This window comes from Platalea leucorodia (assembly GCF_965183815.1).
Source record: "Platalea leucorodia genome assembly, chromosome: 4".
Taxonomy (NCBI): Eukaryota; Metazoa; Chordata; class Aves; order Pelecaniformes; family Threskiornithidae; genus Platalea; species Platalea leucorodia.
The window spans coordinates 76,729,768-76,749,922 of NC_138826.1; the positions used below are offsets into that span (position 1 = coordinate 76,729,768).

The 20,155-nt window shown below is 50.3% G+C and overlaps 1 protein-coding gene across 1 annotated transcript in view; it reads left to right on the forward strand.

Moving 5' to 3' along the window:
• Positions 1-325: 325 nt before the first annotated feature.
• NTN4 (netrin 4) overlaps positions 326-20,155 on the forward strand; it is a 50,244-nt gene continuing 30,414 nt past the window's right edge. Inside the window, exons 1-2 of the mRNA XM_082308078.1 lie at positions 326-446; positions 3,941-4,470. Coding sequence (XP_082164204.1) covers positions 341-446; positions 3,941-4,470 — 636 coding nt within the window. The 5' untranslated portion in view covers positions 326-340. The remainder of the gene's footprint in view (positions 447-3,940; positions 4,471-20,155) is intronic.

Below are 20,155 nucleotides of genomic sequence, written 5' to 3' on the forward strand. Positions count from 1 at the left end.
CGGGCCGCGGGCGCGCTGCGTGCCAAGGCTCGGCTCCCCCGCTCCGGGGCGCGGGTCCCTCTCCCGGGCAGCGGCCCGCCCCCCGCGGCGGGGCGGGGGGGGGGGGGGGGGCCGGGCCGGGCGGGGCGGGGCGGGGCGCGGGGGCGGCGGGGCGCGGGGCGGCGGGGCGGCGGGCGGCGGGCGGCGGCGGCGGCGGTGGCGGCGGGGCGGCGCGCGCCCGCCCGCCGGTGCCGCGCGGGGCGCTGATGCCGCGCGGGGCCGGTGGCGCCGCGGGGCGGCGGGGCGCGCAGGGCGGGCGGCGGGGCGCTGGGCCATGGGGCGCCGGGCCGCGGGGCGCGGGATGTGGCTGGCGCTGCTGCTGGCCGCCGCCGCCGCCGCCGCCGCCGCTGCAGGTGGGTCGCGGCCGTCCGGCGCTCGGCGTTTTCCGTCCTCCGCAGGCGTACGAGGTAGATACGGGGCCGCGTGTACGTATGGACGCGCGCGTGTGCCTACGCGTGCGTGGACGTGGGTGTGCGTGTGTGCCCGCGCGCCGGTGTGTGTGTGTGCCCGCCGGCGCGCGCGTGCAGGGGGTGTCACAGGCGTGTGTCCGTGCACGCACGTACACGCATACAGGCGCATACGCGTGCACGTACGCGTGTGTGGCGGTGGACGCCGCGCGTGGCGGTGCGCGGGGTGCGGGAGGGGAAGGGCAGCCGCCCCCGCGGGGCCGCGGCTCCGCGCCCCGCGCCGCGGACAAAGAGGGGTGCGGGCGCCCCGCGCTGCCCGCCGGGGCTCCGGGGCCGGGGCCGGGGCCGGGAGGGGCGGCGGGGCCGGGGGAGCCCGGCGCGGGGGCTGAGCGCGGGGGAGCCGGGGGACGCCACGGGAGCGGGGTCCGGCCGCCGAGCGGTGCGGGGGGCAGCGGCGGGACGCGGGGGAAAGGCGCTGCCGGCTCGGCCAGCGCTGTCGGGCGGCGGTGGCCGGAGCCGGCGGGGTGCGGGGGGCGGCGGGCAGGGCAGGGCGGGCTGGGCAGGGTCTTCCAAGCCCCTTCCCGCAGCATAAACACTTTGCGCTCAGATCAGCCCGCAGCGGGGTCCGGCCGCGCCGCAGCGGGGACAATTGGGCATAAACAGTTTGCATAACGCTTCCTCGGCCGGTCACAAGCCGAGTGCCAATTTTCTTCTTTAAAAAGAAGAACAAACCCGGATGGGAAACAAACATTTAATCAGGCACAAGATATAAATGAAACATCACAAGGCAAGTGTTGCTAAAATGCTTAAGCAGGAAGCATATGATTTTCCATGGATGTTTTACAGGTGAGTCATGGTATTCACCGCATGCTCTTACTCATTACTGAAGATCCCAGTCCGGTGGCATGTACAGTACATAGAATTTAGTTGGGCAGATTCATCAAGTGCAAGGAAGGAAAAGCACCTTTTCCAGGGCTATGGCAGAGCAGTCGTGAGCTTGGGGCTGACGGCGTGGAAATATTTATGCTCTCGTTTGTCCTTTTACTGAATTCCTGTGGCAGCCAGCATTACACTAGAAAGCTGTCACTTTTCATAACATGCGGTGCTCTGCATCTGTCATGCAACTCTTTCCAATTCACGTGAAAACAAACACCCTTTCGAAGGGGTTTTCCTCTCCCCCCCTTCCCGCCCCCGGGACGGGAAGCGGGGTCTGCGTGCCAGCAGCATTTCTCAAATCCTACTGAAGCCAAGGTCCCTGGCCCCAAATCCGGCCCCAGGTGAGGAAGGGACCCTCCATGCCTGGCCTGAAGACAACTGCAGTCAGTGACCGTGGTTGACCGGAGCTGGAGCATTCCAGGAGCTGGGAGCAATCAAAGACCCTCATCTCCCAGGGTCTCACATGGGAATTTGGTAGCCAGCCCCTCCTGGCCGGGCTCAGGCAGAGCCTTGCCTCCAGCCCGGGGACAGCTACGCCGAGAGCCCTGCCACCACCGCAGTCACCTCCCACTGCTCAGGTCCTCCTCCACTGCCTCCCCAGAGACAGTAATCCATGGTGTGCAAAAAACAAAAGGACTCGATGAACACAAACAATAATCTCGACCTGTCTCAGGGTGCTGACAGAGCCCTGCTCTATTTACCTCTTCCCAAATCCGCCTTGCAATCCCGCAACTGAGGGAACCGCAGTAAATGTTCATCTGTTTGTTTAGCTGCTAACTGTGCTGTTACGTGTAGCCAAAGAATCCAGGAAAGCAGCCAAAGACATAAATTAGGCCAACTTGTGGCAAGCCTAACTGATAATATGATAATAGCACTTACTTACCTACCCCTCAGGAGAGCTGCGTAGGTTAGTTAATGTTTATACAACACTTTGAAAAGGATGTTCAGGAGATGTAAGTGATATTACATCAATTTTACAGTTATATTTGTTTACTTTTCTAGAGTAAATGTATTCTGCACAGTTACTATAGATCATCTCAGACACATTTTTATCAGGTCCCTGTAGGAAGCCAACTTGACTGAGCATTTCTTGTTCACTAAAAATTTCCCAAGACTGTTTACCCGATGAAATCCGGAGACTGGTTTCAGAAGTGCTTTTTAATGGGTGCATAACAAGCAGCAGTCCACATCTGTTCTGAATAATCAGTATAGAAAACCTGTACAGACCTTTGGTGGCAGAAATGTTTTCTTTCCAGGGTGTTTCTTGAGGAGCAGAAGGAGTGGGGAATGCTGTCAGGCTCTGAAGGCTTAGCCTCTGCTAGTGCGTGATATAGCTTAGTTGCAACTATGACACTGTAGACAAAAGCTGAATAAACCCCAAATAAAGGATTTATTGGATGCTAAACTGAAATGACCTTTGGACATAACAAAAATGCCAAGAAGAAGCCATAATAATTGGTGCACTATGTATGACTGGCCTGGTGATAAAGGAGACATTATGAACCTCAAATGGTTTGGCGTGCCCACATCCAGGTCATCAGAGCTTTTTTTGTTTATGATAAACACTTATGGTTCATCAAATACAGACTTGACCTACTGTTACGTTTATTAATAAAGAGGTGGAGAGCCCCTAATCAAACATTCCTGCACCAGGAGGGTTACATTGCAGATGGTTTCACACCAAACCCCATGGTGATTTTATTTTTCTTTGACACTTTAACTGTGGATTTTTAAATCGACAAGGCTTCCAGAGAAACTTGAACAAAAACCACAGAGCCTCAGCTGCGAGGCAGCTTGCCAGCATCATTTCAACCAAGGATTATTATTTTTTTTTTACCCCCTTTACACACATCAGTGACAGACTTCCCAAACTTAACTGGTGCTTTGATTCAACCCTGACCTCAGCAGCAGTTTGGGGCTGTGGAGAGATTTGGGGTAGGGATGGAGGGGTGGGAAAGGGCGGTGAAGATTTGAGGTCATCGGTGGAAGGAGATATGCCTACCAGCTCTCGTGCCGCCAACACCCAGTCTGCCACATGGTGAGCCGGGGTGCAGCAATGCCATCCCCCGTGGCCGTCTCCTGGCCTCCCGCTGGCATTCCACCTTGGCCGCCCCAGTGTCGCCGGCACCCCATCTTTCCTGTGCTTTTCTCCCCTTCCCCAGGACCACCTGGATCCCCTTGGAGGCCTCGGGGCAGGGGCAGCATGGCCACGGCCATTGCCCCCGAAGCCTCGGCCCTGCTCTGGGTCCCTCAGGGCGGGAGGGCGAGGTGGAGACATCCCTCCTCCCGTGCTGCCTGCTCTGCTCTGCAACTCTTGGTAGGGAGTTTCCCAAGCGCAGGGAAGCCCTGAAGGTTTTTTTGGTTTGTTTTGCTGTTTTAGACGCACTGAGCTCCATGGAGGGGAGAGCTGAGCAGCAGCGGTCTCCCTCGGCCCCTCCCGGGGGTCTTGGTGGGGGCAGTGTCCCCAAAAAGCATGCTGCGGGGCACGTTTGCTCCCGATGGGGTGGGGTGTGCCTGCCTCGGGAGCCAGCTTCAGCCTCCTGCTCTCTGCCTTGCAGGTCTGGGCAGCGCGGCAGGAGCGGGCAGCCCCTGCGAAAAGGCCTGCAACCCCCGGATGGGCAACCTGGCGCACGGGCGGGTGCTGCGGACGGAGACGGCCTGCGGGCTCCATGCCACCGAGCCTTTCTGCGCCTACGCCGAGGACGCCCAGCGCCGCTGCAAGCGTCCTGCCTGCGGCCGGTGCAGCGGGGCCCATGTGGGGCTGGCCCACCCCCCTGCCGCCATGGCCGACTCCCCCTTCCTCCTGCCCCGCACCTGGTGGCAGGCGGCCCAGGACGCGCCCCACGAGACCATCCGGCTGGACCTGGAAGCCACCTTCTACTTCACTCACTTGATTTTGGTCTTCAAGTCGCCCAGGCCGGCCGCCATGGTGCTGGAGCGTTCCCAGGACTTTGGCGAGACGTGGATGCCTTACAAATACTTTGCTGCTAACTGCTCGGCCACCTTCGGGCTGGAGGATGATGTGAGTCAGAGGGGAGCCATTTGCACTTCCAGATATTCGAGTCCCTTCCCCTGCACCGGAGGAGAGGTAGGTCTCCCGGGGTCGGGAAGAGGAAGCCCTCGCTCCAGCCCCCTTTCCCTCTGCAATCTCCACTGTGGCGCTGACGCTTCTTATTTTACTGCACTAGCATCCCTTGTCGAATTTATTTCACAGGTTGAATTAACGTAATTCGTTCCGAGGTAATGTAGGCACTGCCCTGCCCCTCGCTTTGCTGAGCTCGTAATCCCCCTCTTTCCCAACAAACTCCTCTCCTCTGACCCAGTAAAACCCCCCTGCACAACTGCAAAGAAGGCCAGTGCTGCTGATTCCTCAGGAAAGCCAAAGGGAACATTGTCCTTGATGATCTTCTCCAGTCCTTGCAGTTGTGTGGTTTCAGGGTGATGCAAATCGGTCCAACTTTGCCCAAAATGCAACTATGTTAAAATTAATGGTCACCAATTTCACTTTAGATAGTGAACACCCTCACTGAGAAGCAAGAGTGTCAAAATAGCTACTGACCACACTGAAGTACGGTTCCCATAAGCCAGATTAGCCAGGTAACTAAGAAACCTTATACTTCATCTTTTTTTTTTTTTTTCTGTGCACACTTATTCTCATGTGAAAAGAGCACAAAAAATGAAGAAAAACATCACGTTTGCTAAAAGGAAAAACAGATGTGAAAAATCAGATTACTTTCAATATCAGAAACAGCAGATAATAAACCATGCAGTTGGAGGTGCTACCAATAATACTCTTCCCTTTGGTGCCTAAGCCTGTCCCGCAGCGCTGGAGACCCTCCCCTGGGGGCCGCGGCTGCAGGGCTGCCCTCCAGGGTCCCCACTGGTGGCCAGGCGTCCCCAGTCACCAGCCCTGGACTTTAAAGGCTGCTCCCTCTAGTGGCCTCATTTAATGAGCTTGTCCAAAAGTTTAATCAAATGTAAAATTGCCTTCCGACCTAGCACAGTGAAAGGAGCAAATTTGATTAGTGAATCAGGTTATATCATTTTAGATTCTGCTGATAACATGTTTTGAGGTGAAAGCCTGGTTCTTGGAGACCAGCATTCATGTCTGAAAAAAACCACCTGTTTAGACCCCTTTGCAGTCATTTGGGGTCACCTCTAGCCATGCTCTGGCTAGGAAGCCACTCTCTGCAGAAATGCCGAGAGCTGATTGTTCACAAAAGTTCATCTCTTAGCCGCGTCTTGGGAGGCAGCTGATGTCCTGCTCTAGGAGAAGCTGCTCCATTCTCTCATCAGCTCAAAAACAAGGATCTCCAGACCTGCCAGGCAGACCCAGGATGGTTATTTCATTAGCCCAGCAAAGGGCTTACATCAGCTGGCTGGCAAGCGAAACTGCTATCTTCCTCCTCCTTCCTCCCGCTTCCCTTTGCTCATGCCCCCAAAAATCTTCCTGAACTTCTTTTCACAGTAAAATATATAAAGGGGCTTATAAGAAAGATGGAGAAAGACTTTTCACCAGGGCCTGTTCTGACAGGACAAAGGGCAGTGATTTTAAACTGAAGTTGATTTAGGCTGGCTACACGGAAGACATTTTTTACAGTGAGGGTGGCGAGGCACAGGAACAGGTTGCCCAGAGAAGCTGTGGATGCCCCACCCCTGGAAGTGCTCAAGGTCAGGTTGGACAGGGCTTTGAGCAACCTGATCTAGTGAGAGATGTCCCTGCCCACGGCAGGGGAGTTGGACTAGATGGTCTTTGAATGTCCCTTCTAACCCAAACCATTCTGTGGTTCTGAATCGGGGCTAACTACAAAGTGGGACCTACAAAAGAAATGATGGATGTACTGTGCTGGGAATTTTCCAGTCCCTCAGCACTTCTGCCAGCCTCTGTGTCCCACCACGTGAATCGTAAGGCTATGCCAGCCTGTGATACAGTGCAGGGACTGAAATCTATAGCTCTCGGGCCAGCCAGTGGGACGTCTAGGGTACTCTGACTTGCACGCTCCTTTTTCAGCTTTCCCAGGGATTGTTCTCAGGGATGAGAAACCCGGGGCATCATTCAGGGCCGTATTTGCCTCGTTTGTGCTGGGTCCCATGTAGTTTGTCCCAGGTCCCACCCTGGCACAGTTTTCACTGCAGTCACCGCCGTGACGTACCTGCGCACCAGGACGGGGGCTGTGCCTGGTGAGAACCTGTGCAAATCCCAGCCTGGGGACGGCTCCTCTACAGGTTGGTGCAATGCGTGGGGACAGTAAGATCGAGGTCTTGTGCGTAGAAACCAATGCCTGTCTCAAGAAGGAAAGGGATTTGGTGGTGTTTGATGAATCTGCAGTAGCATGCTGCAAAAACAGGCTATTTACCGAGTTTGCTGCTGCGGGATCTCTTCTTTCGGCATTGCTTTAGTTTGTGTTACTGCAAAGAAGCTATAAAAGTCAAGATCATTTAATTATTCCAGGTTTTACACAAATGTTGAGTCCAAGGGGCTGGAGCTTGTAAGACTTTATTTATATGGCACACTTCAGTTCCTTGCACTTAAACACCACTTTTTACCTGCAAAGTAATAACAGCAGCTCTCTGGTGACCAGATGGCAAGCCTGCATGCTTAGCAAATATCACATTTAATTTATTACAGTGTGCTACATTCCAGCAATTACTTGTAACTGCCAATAGCAACATGTATCTCACCTAAAGAAACATCAGAGTTTTGTGTTCTGTTTAGAGTTATGTTGTGCTTTACTCCCACTTCTGGTAGCACCTGATTTCAGACATATGGAAACAGTAATTTCACTTGAAACAGTGGTTTCAAATACGCAGTCATCTGAAATGTCCAAGTCTGAAGGGTATTATTTAATTGTATCTCAGTTGCTGTAGTTTTCTTTAAAGCACAAACATAAATTCTGCGAATGCTACTGGAATTCTTTTTAAACTTTTTGGAGTTTTTTAACTGCTATGTAACAATTGTAACCTGTGATCCAAACTGTCTGTCACACCGTCTGTATACCACTTTCTCCCACTTCAAACATTTCAACACCACACGTGCATTTCCAGGCACAGAGTCAGGGCTTGCAGGGTTTTGCGGAACGGTGGGGTCTCTGCACACTGCTGGCAGCTCGGTCACTGCTGCCCGTCCCCCTGGATGAGCAATTTGCAAAGCTCGGGGGAGGCCTCAGGAGATGGCAGCTCACCCCAAATGGCACCAGAGCTGATCCGCCTGTGTTTCTGCTGAGCCTTACGGCGCCTGTGAGCCCTGTTTCAAGGCAGCAGCATGCAGAAGCTTATAGTACTCAGGGGCATATGGCCTCTTTTTAATGAATCACATGTGTTAATTTGGAGCAAAGGCATATCTGCTTTGGTTCTTATTGAAAAGGAAAATCAGGCTTTTTGGATTTCTTCTGCCCTCATCATCATGAGTCATTCCTTAGATGCCTTGTTCAACTCTTACGACAAAAATCCTTCCTCATCACAACTTGCCATGATGTTGATCTTGAGGAGATTTCTGATACCACAGAAAGCAAGCTGCCAAACCTCTGGGTTCACTTCAAAGATCCAGAGCTCAGAGCTGGTAGGGAAATGGGAGATGCTGAATTGGCTCTGGGAGATGCGTTTCATCTTTCTTCTGTAGTAGAGTGGCTCTGGGCTTCCCTTTGCGGTGATGGGACCGTGGTGGTGGAGGGCATTGGGAGAGTGGTCTGCATGGTGGGACTGCAGGGTGTCACTGTGCTGCAGTCACCTGAGCTGAAGGCCACCATGGTGGTGGGAGCCGGCAGTGGTAATGTCACATGCCACGTGTGACACTGATGGGTAGAGTCACCTCGGCAAGGACTTCGCAGGTCTCTGCTTTTCCTCGCTACCTGTCCCTGCTGCTGCAAAACCACCAGGCGTAGTTATCCTCTGCTTTGGATGCATCTGAGTCCTCCACCCTGAAGCGGGCGTGAGCTGGAGGATCCACAGCCCAACGGTGCGATTAGGAAGGAAAGGGCAGATCTGGACAGAACTGTAGAGGAAAGAGGTTGAAGGTTGCATGGCACAGTACTGGCATCAGGAACACTGCACTGATGCCCTGGGTTTGGTTTTAAAGGCTTTCTTGGTGGAAGTCAGCATGAGTTCACAGATCAGCAAGTGCTCAGAGACTTTGCCGAGCTGAGATCCATGCTCGAGCAGCCTGACTGTAGTCTGGCCTCATGCAAAGAAGAACCACCCTTTCAGCAGCCAGGAAAGCAATGACTTCTCTGCAAGGATCCAGGAGCCAAACAAAACAACTGAGCCCCTCCTCAGTAGGGAACAAAGGAAAAGAGGCAGATGGTGGGCGCCTGCCTCCTGCCCCGGCATCCCCAGGCACTCGCTGCGTCCTGTTCAGAAACCCACCCACACGCTGGCACTGCTTTTGGGAGCTCTCACCGTTCAACACCTAGGGCCAGGCTGTCCCCTGTCATGGGGACCGTCCAGTATGGGTGAAGGAGAAGCGGGAAGGAGAAGGAAACCTCAGTACAACTAACCCAGGTTTCCAGCAAGCTTCAAGCATCTGCCAATTTGAGAGGTCAGATTTGCAACACTGTGAAGGGGATAAGAAACTCCTTCCCTGTCAGGGAATAATTTCAGCTCAGCTGCACAGAGAGGGGTCACTAAAGACTTTCCCCATGCTTAATTTAGTGAATTAGTTGTTTCACAGCAGCAGTTTGTTTAGCATGGGCAGAAACCTCTAAATGCTGGGCTTATATCATCAGCGTTTTAAGAGAAAGGCTAAGGCCAAGTTTTAGCCTGGATCATACAAATGTGCTACAAATCCAGAGTATTTCCACTGTTTTCCAGGGTGTAACCCTTCAGCCACATTATTGCAAGGGAAATCAGAACTGGATTCACCAGCCAAACATAATCTGATCTAAGTAAACAAGACGCAGAAATAAACTCTTTCAGCTTCATGCTCAGACAGGAATGCCAATTTTATTAGTAGGCATAAAAGGCTACCTTCCCTTCCGTAGTTCAGATCATATTAATATCTCTTCCTTTGCAGCCTAAACTGATCACTGTTAAGGGCTCATTGACAAGGGGCCCTTAGCAGATGTTAATTCCTTAACTGTGAGCGAGAGTGACTGTCCACTCTGCAATGCAATTATCTCATTCACTTTACATTCCCATCTGTGGTCAATTCAGATCAGCTCGCCTGAGTGTCCCCATTTAGACAAGCTCCAGGATAAAAGAACTTACTGAAGCAGCGTCTCCTTGACAAGATTTTAGTAAATTAGTAACTTATTTGAGTGTTCATCTATTCAGAATACTGCTAATAAATCACTTGGAGACCTCAGCTATTGTTGCTGTTTGCTATTAATAGGAGAGGCATATTTGCAACTTGACTATATGCCAGCAACAAATTCTAACATGCTTTTAACTTTTGAAGCATCACATACCACTGTTTTACTGTGAGGTGTGTGTCTTACTGAGCATTTTATTGATCTCGTGCCTTCTGCAGCAGAAAAACCTTCAAAGGTTTTGCCTTGCACTGTTACTGCATGCAGCCTGCCTCTGTTCCTTAAGGATCTGGACACCAGTCCTACTGGTTCTATCTGAAATTAGCTGTGTAGAGAAGAAGTAAATTGTGTCCTGCTACTCACAAGTTTGGCCCTGATAGACAGTGAGGAATTGTAACACTCGCTGACACAAACAGGAGTTAAAGGTGCTCAGTGACTTTTATTTTGGAGCCCTAATTTTGGGTTGTGGAAACACTCTGTTGCAGCCTGGAAGCTTTTGCCTGTTTTTTTTTTTTTGCCTGTCTTTTAGGCCTGAATAAGCTTGGGTTTTAAGCTTATCATCACTGTCCTTAACTGAAGATGAAGATATTATTACTCTGAGATCCTCCAAGGATCTTGTGGGTCATGGGAGATTTGAGTTCAGTCACTTGCAGGACTTCGGACTCCACAAAGAACCTGGGCAAATGTGCAAGAATAACCTCAAAACAGCTTGGGACATCAGCCCGTTAGAGGGCTGCAAACGGCTTTTTTAATCGTCCTGTGCCACTGGTGTCTACACAGAGAGAAAACAAAGGCCCAAACTGATGATAGGGAACGAGGGATCCTGGATGGTGTTCAGCAGTGCTCAGGACACATGAGGACACTGCTAGGGAAGTGTGTTTTCAAGTCCCATCTCTACACTTTGTAGAATTGCATTTTGTAGGAAAAAAAAAGCCTCTTTAAAAAAAAAAAAGCATCTTCCTGATCATTCTGTCTTTGGAAATACACAAATTGTCGGTCTCTGTACAAAAATGCCACATGCAAAAGAGAGTCTGTTCAGCTGGGGGCCAGGGGTGATGTGGGTGATGGCCAAACCCAGCCCAACTCTTTGCATTATATCAGTGAATTTAGCAAGACATGGGGGCCATTATTTCATAAGCACAAGAATAATGATTTCTAGGGGAAAAGTTAATGAGACAAAGTAAACGAAGTCAGGCCAGAGTCAATGAAATGATGTAGGAAGCTAGAAATGCTGGGCTGCGGCAGCTGGCCATTCAGCGCAGGGTGGCTGGGGAGGGTTCGTGAGAGCTGAGCGGGATGCGTGCCTGCCGGCCACCACGGCACAGGCCTCACTGCTCGCGGCAGTGCTGGCAGCAGCGGCACACCAGCAGGACGCCGTCCTCCCACCAGCCGCCTTGCCCATGGCTGTGGCGAGGTGCATCTCTTAGCTTGGCCCCCGAGCTTTCCCTGCTGGCAGGGAAGCCCGTCTTCCCAAGCCCTGTGCAGGGTTTCCACTGGCTTTAGCATTGTCGGGTTGCGTGGAGCCTCTCCCTTTGAATAATGGGGCAGCAAAAAGGGGATTCAGGGAAAAAGGGGAAACCTGAGCTTGGTTTTTAATCTGTGCTGTGAGGACAGGAGACAAGGGCAGTTCTGGGCACATGTAGAGACAAACCTTTGATCTCCAGGGAATTTTACCATGACAGGTACTTTCCCTCCAGAGACAGGGCACCATCAGGGCTGAGCAACACAACTGCTATTTTCCGGGCATTGGCACCTACATTTTAAGTTTTCCATACATGGAGTTCCAGGGATGATACTGCCAGGTTTCTGGCCCAGGTTGTGTCAAAACCCTTCCTCTCTGCCGCAGGCAGTCCCAGACCAGTGGCATGTCCCTTTGCTGGACCTCCCAGGTGCTCAGCATCTCTGGAGGACCCGGGCACATGAGGGGCAAGACGCTTCTCCAACCTGCCCGGTGATCCTCCGCAAGATTCCCCCTGTTGCAGCTAGCCCCCAGGAAGGTCTCATCGTCTCCTTTTCTCCCTGGCTTTCCCAGTGCTTTTGACACTTGGAGGTTGGCCCTCCACTTGGCCAGCTCTTGAAATGCAGCCGCCCCCGGGATGGAGCATAGCCAGAGTTTAACAGTGCGTATCGGTGGTCCTCCGTTTAGAACAGCAAGTTTCTAACAACTGTGGATCAGGGCTTCTGGATCAGCCTTCAATTATGACTAAAACAAATTATTCCTTGGACTGAGCTTGACCAGTCTGAGAAAGGGGGTATATTGTAGGCTGCCAACAACAGGAGGGAATGAGTCCCAGGGCTCCAGGAGACCCTTTCCAAACTTATGTAGGAAGTGAAGAGCACTGTACCCACATGAAACAAGAGGAATTTGGGTAGGCAGAATTTAATTCTCTAAATTGGCATCTGGCCTTGTTAGCAGGACTATTGCTTCCCTTGAGAAAAGTGCCATGGGATTTTAGCGGTGCAGCCAGAGCCTCTCTTCAGGCACTGCACCCCACTGCTTCATTTCACAGTTCATTTTTGGCATGAAGGGAGGACTGGCTCACTTATTCAGCTCCCAGTTCGCTGGCTGGAAAGTAGGGCTGCCATGTTTCTCTTTGGGATTTCTGGATACAACCGGTTACATGGGAGGTGTGTAACCTATAGCAGTGAATTGACACATCTCAGAAGTTTTGGATCAAAAGCTCATGGGGACCTAATCTGAGATCAATCGCCATGCACAATGGGTGTTGATGTGAGATAATCTAGTCTACCAACATTCAAAATCCTACACAAATGGTGGAGTCCTCAAATTCTCCCTGGGCAACATTTCCAGGAAGAAAAGAAGTTAATGTCCAAAACCAAACTTACTAGACACATATGCCATGACTCTCTATCACCAGTCTCTGTGCAGCATCCTTCATTGCCGTGGTCAAAATCTGTGGGCATGAGTTGAAAGGGCAATGCTGTTTCTCATGGCCTTTTTGACTATGCGTATTTACATATAATTAAGACAGGTGTTCTGTTTCCTGAAATTAAGTGTAGCTCATGGTAACTGCATGGTTTAAGCATCCAGCTCTATAGACACAAAGCCTTTTCATTATAGACAAGAGCAATTGAAAAATATTCATGAAGTCGGGTTACTCCTAGGCTGAAAAAAATCTCCTTGATCCCTAGTACTGTCACAGGCATTCTTGCTGAAACGGTAGCCTACTGCCTTGCAGCCTTTTGCAGTGGTGTGTCATGCCCAGAAGCTGTTAAAGGGGTTATTCTGCAGCTCTGGGGAGTGAGCCAGCTTTTCTTACAGCCCTGCCGATGAACAAGCAAGTCCAGTTCTCTGCCTGATTCTTTGGAGGTAGCTCCAGGTTTTCTTGGTCTTCCATATGCACAACAGGTACTGCCAGCAGGCCGAAGCTAAGAACATAAATCTTTGTGGGGATGGGGAAAGGAGGGGAATTGCTGGAGGGAAGAGTATTTAAATACCATCTTTCTTGCTGATCGGTAAAAGGACTTCTTCATATCATCAGCTGAAATGTGCTGGTTCATTTTCCTATGCAGGATAGTGCAGCCTTGGAAGCAGTGATTCTGAAGATGAGAAAAAAAGCAATAATTATTTTCCTTGATAGGCCATTATATCACGCATCTGGAGGGTTTTGTGAGCCAAGAAACTGAGCATTTCTATCTGTTGGATGAGTGAAAGTAGTGATTAGGCAAAATAATGCCATTGTGGAATAAACTATCAATTCTTGGAGCAGCACTGTTAACTGCAGATGAAGCAATCCAAATGTTTTTAGCTGTTTTGGGCTGGAGAGAGATTTTTCTGCTAAGAATATTATGCCTGTGATCATCATCTGCATGAAGACAGGCATGACCTAGCAGTGTTTCATTTTCATCTAATGAAATTGTGCAGCAGGGTGTTGAAAGGAAGCTGAGAGGACGGCTCCCATCTGATTGATTATTGCCAGAGAAGTCAGGGATCCCGGAGAAATCCTGAGGTTCTTGCCTAGTTCTCCTCATGCCTTTCTGAGCCCCTCACTGGACAGCTGCTGCATGTGAGTAGGAGCTTGTCCCATACAGCTTCTTGCTTTTGAGAATGGCAGAAGAATACCTTGAGTTCCCCAAAAGATAAAACTTGCCTTGGTATAAATTAACTTGCCAAGGCCCCCGCAAGGGCCAGTTGTTTGAAACAGTTGGGTTTTCCTCCTGAAATCTTTGTTAGATTGCCTAACTTTTGGATGGTGAGACAAGGGATTATTTGCCTTGTTTTATGTGCTGTAAAAGATTGCAGAAGGGCTGTAGGCATGGGCCAAAATGGAGTGCCATTTCTCCAGCATCTCAAGGAGCTCAGGGGCTACCGTTGGTGGTAGTACACAGAGGGTTTCTGTCACCATCGCTTGGGGACATGGACAGAGTGCTTCACACTGCGGCCCGAAAGACAGGCTCCACTGCTCAGTTTGACCTTAGTGTCTCCGACAATCACCTTCCTGCAGCGGCGAGGCAGGTTTCCCAATTTCTCTTGTTTCATCTCACCCATGTGATGCTGAAGTGTGCAGCAGGAATGTGCACATGCAGGGGATGGTCAGACCTCTCTGTGAGAAAAAGAGAGGCTCTTATTCCCTGCAGTCCACTTGGTCTGACAGGCAGAAAAATAAAGTATATTAGAGGAGCTGGTGGGTAATACCTGCCCAGTTTAGGCTGATGAACTTCCCACACCATGTGAATTATTTACAGCATCTGCCAAAAAGTCTTTTTTTAGCCTAGGGTCATTGCAATGAACATAGGACAGAGATACACATGGGTTTCTCTCTTGAAAGCTCTTTTGCTTGGTAATACATCAAATAAGTCTGTTTTGTCAATAGAGGGTACCAGCATTGTGGCTTCTTCATAGGGGGAGGAGTCCACCAGGCTTGATTTTGTGAAGGAACAAGATTGTTTTCATAAAACTTCCAGGAGCTTAACGCCTTTAAAGTATACCTCCCAAATGTGGTTGAAGTTAGCCAGCAGTTTCAAAAGTTTTTAGGGTGGACTGATGGACAGACACATAGATACATATGCAGTGCAATGGCATAAGGCCTATTTCAGTAGGGAACTAACCTAAAAGATACGGGAAGGCTTTGCAAGCGAAACACTCCTCTGCAGACACAGCTCTCCCCTCTGGGAAGAGCCAAGGAGAGAGCCTGGCAGAAGTTGACCACACTGATGCAGAAAATCCATGGAAACTGAAATACTGACCATGAGAGTAAATGCTAGCTTGGGGCTGAGCCCTCAATACTGAAACTGAGAGACAAGAAAAACCTATCTGCAGAGCATCTGTCTCTCTCAGAGGACATATGTGGGCAGGGAATATGTTGGTTGTTGTAGGCTCTAGGTCTGGTGGTTAGACCATGCGTCTGACAGATGGGGCACCTGAGCTGCTCCTGCACTGTAGGGCTGAGGGAGCCCCATTAAACCAGGCAGCCTCTGTGCCTGAGGCTTCCCACTGTAAAAAGGGGTCTCCAAAGGTGTCAGGGCAGGCAGGATTGTCACTGCTCCCCATAGGTACCAAATAGGATTTATTGCTGTGGCATGAGTCTCACCACTTGACACAGCAAACCTTGAAAGTCAAGCCATCCTCACATGTACAGTAAGACAGTCTTTCTTATGTTGGGCATTAGGCTTAATTAGGCTTAATTACTCTTTCCTGGGAAGGTGCAAGGGGATGAGCACGGAGCAGTCTCAGCTTCAAGGCTCCTCTGCACCACCACGAGGTGACCAAGCAGGGGTGAGCGAAGGAAGTGTGGGGACACCCTCTTTGAACCAGGAGCGCCTGGCTGGCACTGGATTTCCGCAGCTAAATTTATATCTGATTCCCTCTGCAAGTGAAAAAAAGAAAAGTCTAATCAGGCTTTTGTGGTGATGATGCAGTTTCTTGGGTGGAACTTGAAATCAGACACTGTGGCAGGTTGATGTTATAGAAAGCCCCAGTGGGCACACATATGTCACAGCATTGTTATTATTTTTAAACTACCCATTTCTACAAACTAGCCTTATTTCCCCCTGTGAGCTTTCTGTAACGCTTACCAAGAGAAATTATTACTTTTAACTTTTATACCTGTTGAGAAGGAAAGCTTAATTGGCCCAATAAAATTTCCCAACTAAGCTTCTCCAAACAAGACCAGCCAAGGCTGAAAGCAGTTGCCACTTTTGGGTAGTCCCTATGGGAGAGGTCCTGGGCTGTTCGATGGGCTGGGCTGGTTGTGGAGGGAGGCACAGGGGGACAAGGTGCCGGCAGGTGTACTGGGCAGCGGGTACAGCATGGAGCATCTCAGCCTGAGCTGCAGTTGCATGCGGCTGCCAGCAACAGCCAGGGCCTGTGGGGACTAGCAGATGTGAGGCAATGCTGGGCACACAGCTGGAAATCCTGGGGCCAGGACATGAGGGATGAGGTCTCCCCTTTGCCTTAGCCCCAGCGCCTGGCAGGCGGTGCCTAACCTCGGCCACTTGCTGGGCTCGAGGGAAATTTTTCAGAAGGCAAAGGGATGAGGTCCCAGACATGCTGGCAGAGCTCCACCACTTCCTTTACTGCCTACACTTTCAGAGCATTGTCCAGGCACTAAATGAACCAGATAGCTTCCAGTGACGTGGAGGTTCAACAGGGCCCCATAATGCAGGCCAATTAGCCACATTTATTTAGTGCCTGCATACCAAGAGACGCTGCAGACTCCTAATGCAAACCTTAACCTTTCTGCTAAACACTGACCTAGACATCAGATGCCCTTTTGTACGGTGGTGCACACCCCTCCTATTTGGAGAAGACAGCAAACCTTACATTCTTTTTATTTTTATCATTTTTTTCCTATGTTCCTGTAAAATGAATTGAAAGGAATAAAATCACCAGCAAAAATCAAATAAAGCAGTATTGAATTTATCAAATGCCCATGAGCCAAATAGGTGAATCACTAATATGGATAGGTCATTATTATGGGGCACTTATAGATGCATTCTCATGCATCCAGGTCAGATGACACAGGGTAGAGTCCATCAATTCTTTTATCTGGAGATCTTGTTGGAAAGAAACCGTGGACCACTTTGTGCAGTGTTACCACCTTGGTTTTCATTTACAACCAAACAAAAATGCGGTTATGTTTTTAATATTTGTTTATTGCTTTTATTTCTGCTGTATTCCCATTTGTTGGCTTGTTCCCATGTAGATACGCTTCTTGCATCTCCCATCCATTTATTCCCTCTGTCTGTAATTTACTGGTGCTGTCATTTTGTGAACCATCTCCTGGTGCCTTCCAGGCTCAGGGGGAGAAGCTCTGGCTGAGGCCGGTCTCCCAGTTGGAGCATTGTGCCTCTAGCCGGGCACTGGGACCCGGGGAAGGGACACGCACATGGGGGCTGCAGGTCCCTGCCCATGGCCTCTGCAGCTGTGCCTATTTTGGAAGGTCTGTGAGGAAGAAGCTTCTTGTGGATCACATGTGTCTCTTGAATGTCATGGGCATTTGCAACCCAAATGGCCCCATTTTATCTCTGTGGGCACTTGTATCTTGACAAACGTCTGGGTCCCTGCAGCTGTGGTGGATTGAGGCTCCGGTGGTCCGAGATGCACCCATGACTCATTAAGAAGGCTTTGCTGGCAGCAAGTTTTTCATTGGTTTTGTTGACTTCCTCAGGCAACTTTGACTTCAGAGCCTATTTTGTTGCTCTCAGCGTCATTCATTAGTATTTTCCCTCCCACTGTGGCTATATATAAAGATGTCCTTTCATTGCCTCTCAAGTGTAAACATACTGGGGTACTTCTTGCACAGGGAGTTTTATGATTTTATAAATTGAGGTCATTGTGGTACAAGCATTTACTTGAGTGCACCATGTTCATGGCTGCCGTTTTATTTATATACAGGGCTATATTATTGCATCTGCGCAATGGCAAGTAGCTAAGGCTTCTTGTGCCATTAAGACAAAATAAAGTGAAGTAATCACCATAGCAAGAGTTGTTCATGGCAGCCCATAAGGAAACTGAAATGCTGTGGAAATTTATTAGAGGTTGTCTATGTAATGATGTGCCCAAACCGCAGACAGCCAGTGCAGTCTGGCTAAAGAGCAGAATATTTTTACTCCGTGGCACGTGCAAGGCATTGCGGGGCAGCTTCTCTGCTCCCACTCCCCTGGGAGCAGAGTGGGCTCCCTCCTGCCACCACCAGACATCCCACTGGGAGGGTCCGGTGAACCCGACCCTCTCAAGGCATAGCGGTGGCATTCCTCACTCAGGAATTGCAGTCTACAGTTCCTATTTGGCTGTGTAGAGAGACTTCTTTCCCACCAAAAAATCCTCATGCAAGTTTTAAATCACTTCTCTATTGATGTTGCTTCATGCAAACGTCGCATTTATAGGACATGGGATCCATCAGCATAATTCCACATGACGTGGAAGTAGCATTACCCCAAATACTGATATTTTGTTTTAGACAGAGGTTCTTTTTACTTGCCTCCTGGTTTGTGACATTTGCTCCTCAGATATGAGATATTGCTAGATGCTTAGTTTTAAATGGAAGCTGAGATAAAGATTCAGTTCCTGGGACTGTGTTTAAGAAGAATCCCAAATACCGTAAGATTTATAGTGAGCTAGCAACACTGGGAATGAAAATATCTTTCTAATAGGATATATTATGGCATGTCTAGCATACAAGTGCTGTGAGTTTTCAATTTATTACTTCCTACTTGTTCTGCAATATAGAAAATTTGGATTAGTGCGTGCACTATAGAGCTGCTGATGTAGAGATCCAGGCCTCTCACCCTTCGCTATCATATGTGGTGCTGACTACTGGGAGAAGTCACATTGTCTATCCAACATTGTAATGCTGGGCCTTGACATGTTGTTGGTAAGACACTTGCATGCAGACAGACTTGCGTGGGAAAGCCGGAGGCCTGGTCACCGTGGGGTGCTTTCTGGTCAGGCTCGCTGCAGGCGAATGGCCAGATCTTGCTGCCATTGCTCCTTTACCAAGGAGGTGGATGCGTTCCCCTGTGTGTAGCAGAGCTTTCTCCTGGCAGAGGCCTTGCTCTGTGAAAACAGGAATGGCATCATCTATCAAAAAGAATGTTCTCCTGTACCTTATCGAGCTATTTATCTCCCTTGTGTAATCACAGCACAGCTCTCTTTGGCAGGACCCTTGGGCATGACTTCTTCCAGTGCTTTTGGGATAGGATGAGTAATGGACTTGATGACTCTGCAGGCAGAAACGTCTCTGGGGGGCAGGAGGGAACTGCCATCCCCCCATTGCATCTGGCAGAGGGGCTGCCCCAACAGCTAAAAAGCTGATATGACATGTGCCAAGATGGCGACCGTGGTGGTGGAGCCACTGGGGAGAGTTTCTGCCCCTGCAGGTTGAGCCAGGCGTGCGTGTTTTCTGTATGGTTTTAGCAAGATAAACCCAGAGGGCTTCAGGGAGCTGTTGGGAAAAGGAAATGATGGCTGTGGATAGGGCACATCACCATGAGCGTCCCAGGGTGGCTAGGGAGCACTGGCCCAACAGAGTCGCTCAGAGGAAGTCCTGTCCGCTGGCACCAGGGAGATGATGGGCTTGCAAAACCCCATCATCAGATACACATGCATGTTGGCAGCACATTCTTCTCAAATCCTGCCTACATGCTTCCCCTGCACCATTAAAACTAAACAATATTTTGGTTGAGGAGGCCTCTGACTGCAGTGGCCAGGGGCCGCCGGCAGAACTGTAGGTGTGAAAACCCAGTCAGGTTTGCTGGGCAAACCATGGTTTGTTCATCAATGGGATGCCACAGACCAAGGCCAGTCCTATCAGTGGGACAATTGCATGGAAAAGTCCAAGGAAAGGTAAAAGCAGGAAAGCTGCTACCCACCCATGTGTGTATGTGGGTGTTGGGCAGCAGAGAGGTTGCAGACCCATAACAGCTGTATGAGGACCATGTGGCCCCAGTGATGTGCTGACCTCTGAGACAGGCTAGGATAAATCAGTGAGGTTAACAACTGCACAGGGAAATCTTGCTGGGAAACGGGTCCTTATTATGCAGCCTCTGGGGGCTCCAGCTCAATCGTCCGGGGCAGAGCAGAGAACTGGTGTTTGTATGGCATCCTACATAGCAGGGGGGTTGGAACTAGGTGATCTTTAAGGTCCCTTCCAACCAAAACCATTCTATGATTCTATGATAATGACTGGTTTGTATTTTATTAAAACAGAACTACTAGCACCTGGGACGGAGGGATGAGGGTGTTTACTCTGTTGGCAGCACGGAGACCAGGCTCACCCTGTTAGGTTGCACTGCTGCAGGGTGCAGCGCGGCTCTGAAGCCGGGGCCAGGGCTGCTGGGCACAGCCGGAGCAGTACGGGGCAGCCAGGGAGAGCGGCTGAGAGCCCGCAGTCCCTGGGAATTACAGATAGGGCTCATGTTTAGCATCACTGTTTTCAAGTAGCCATAAAAAGAAATGTTTGTAACATTTTAGGGCCTGAGCAGGAATACTGGCTCCATTGAGATCAGCAGCATAACTCTCCCTGAATTCCACACAGGCAAGATTTAACTCTCTCTGCACAAAGGCGC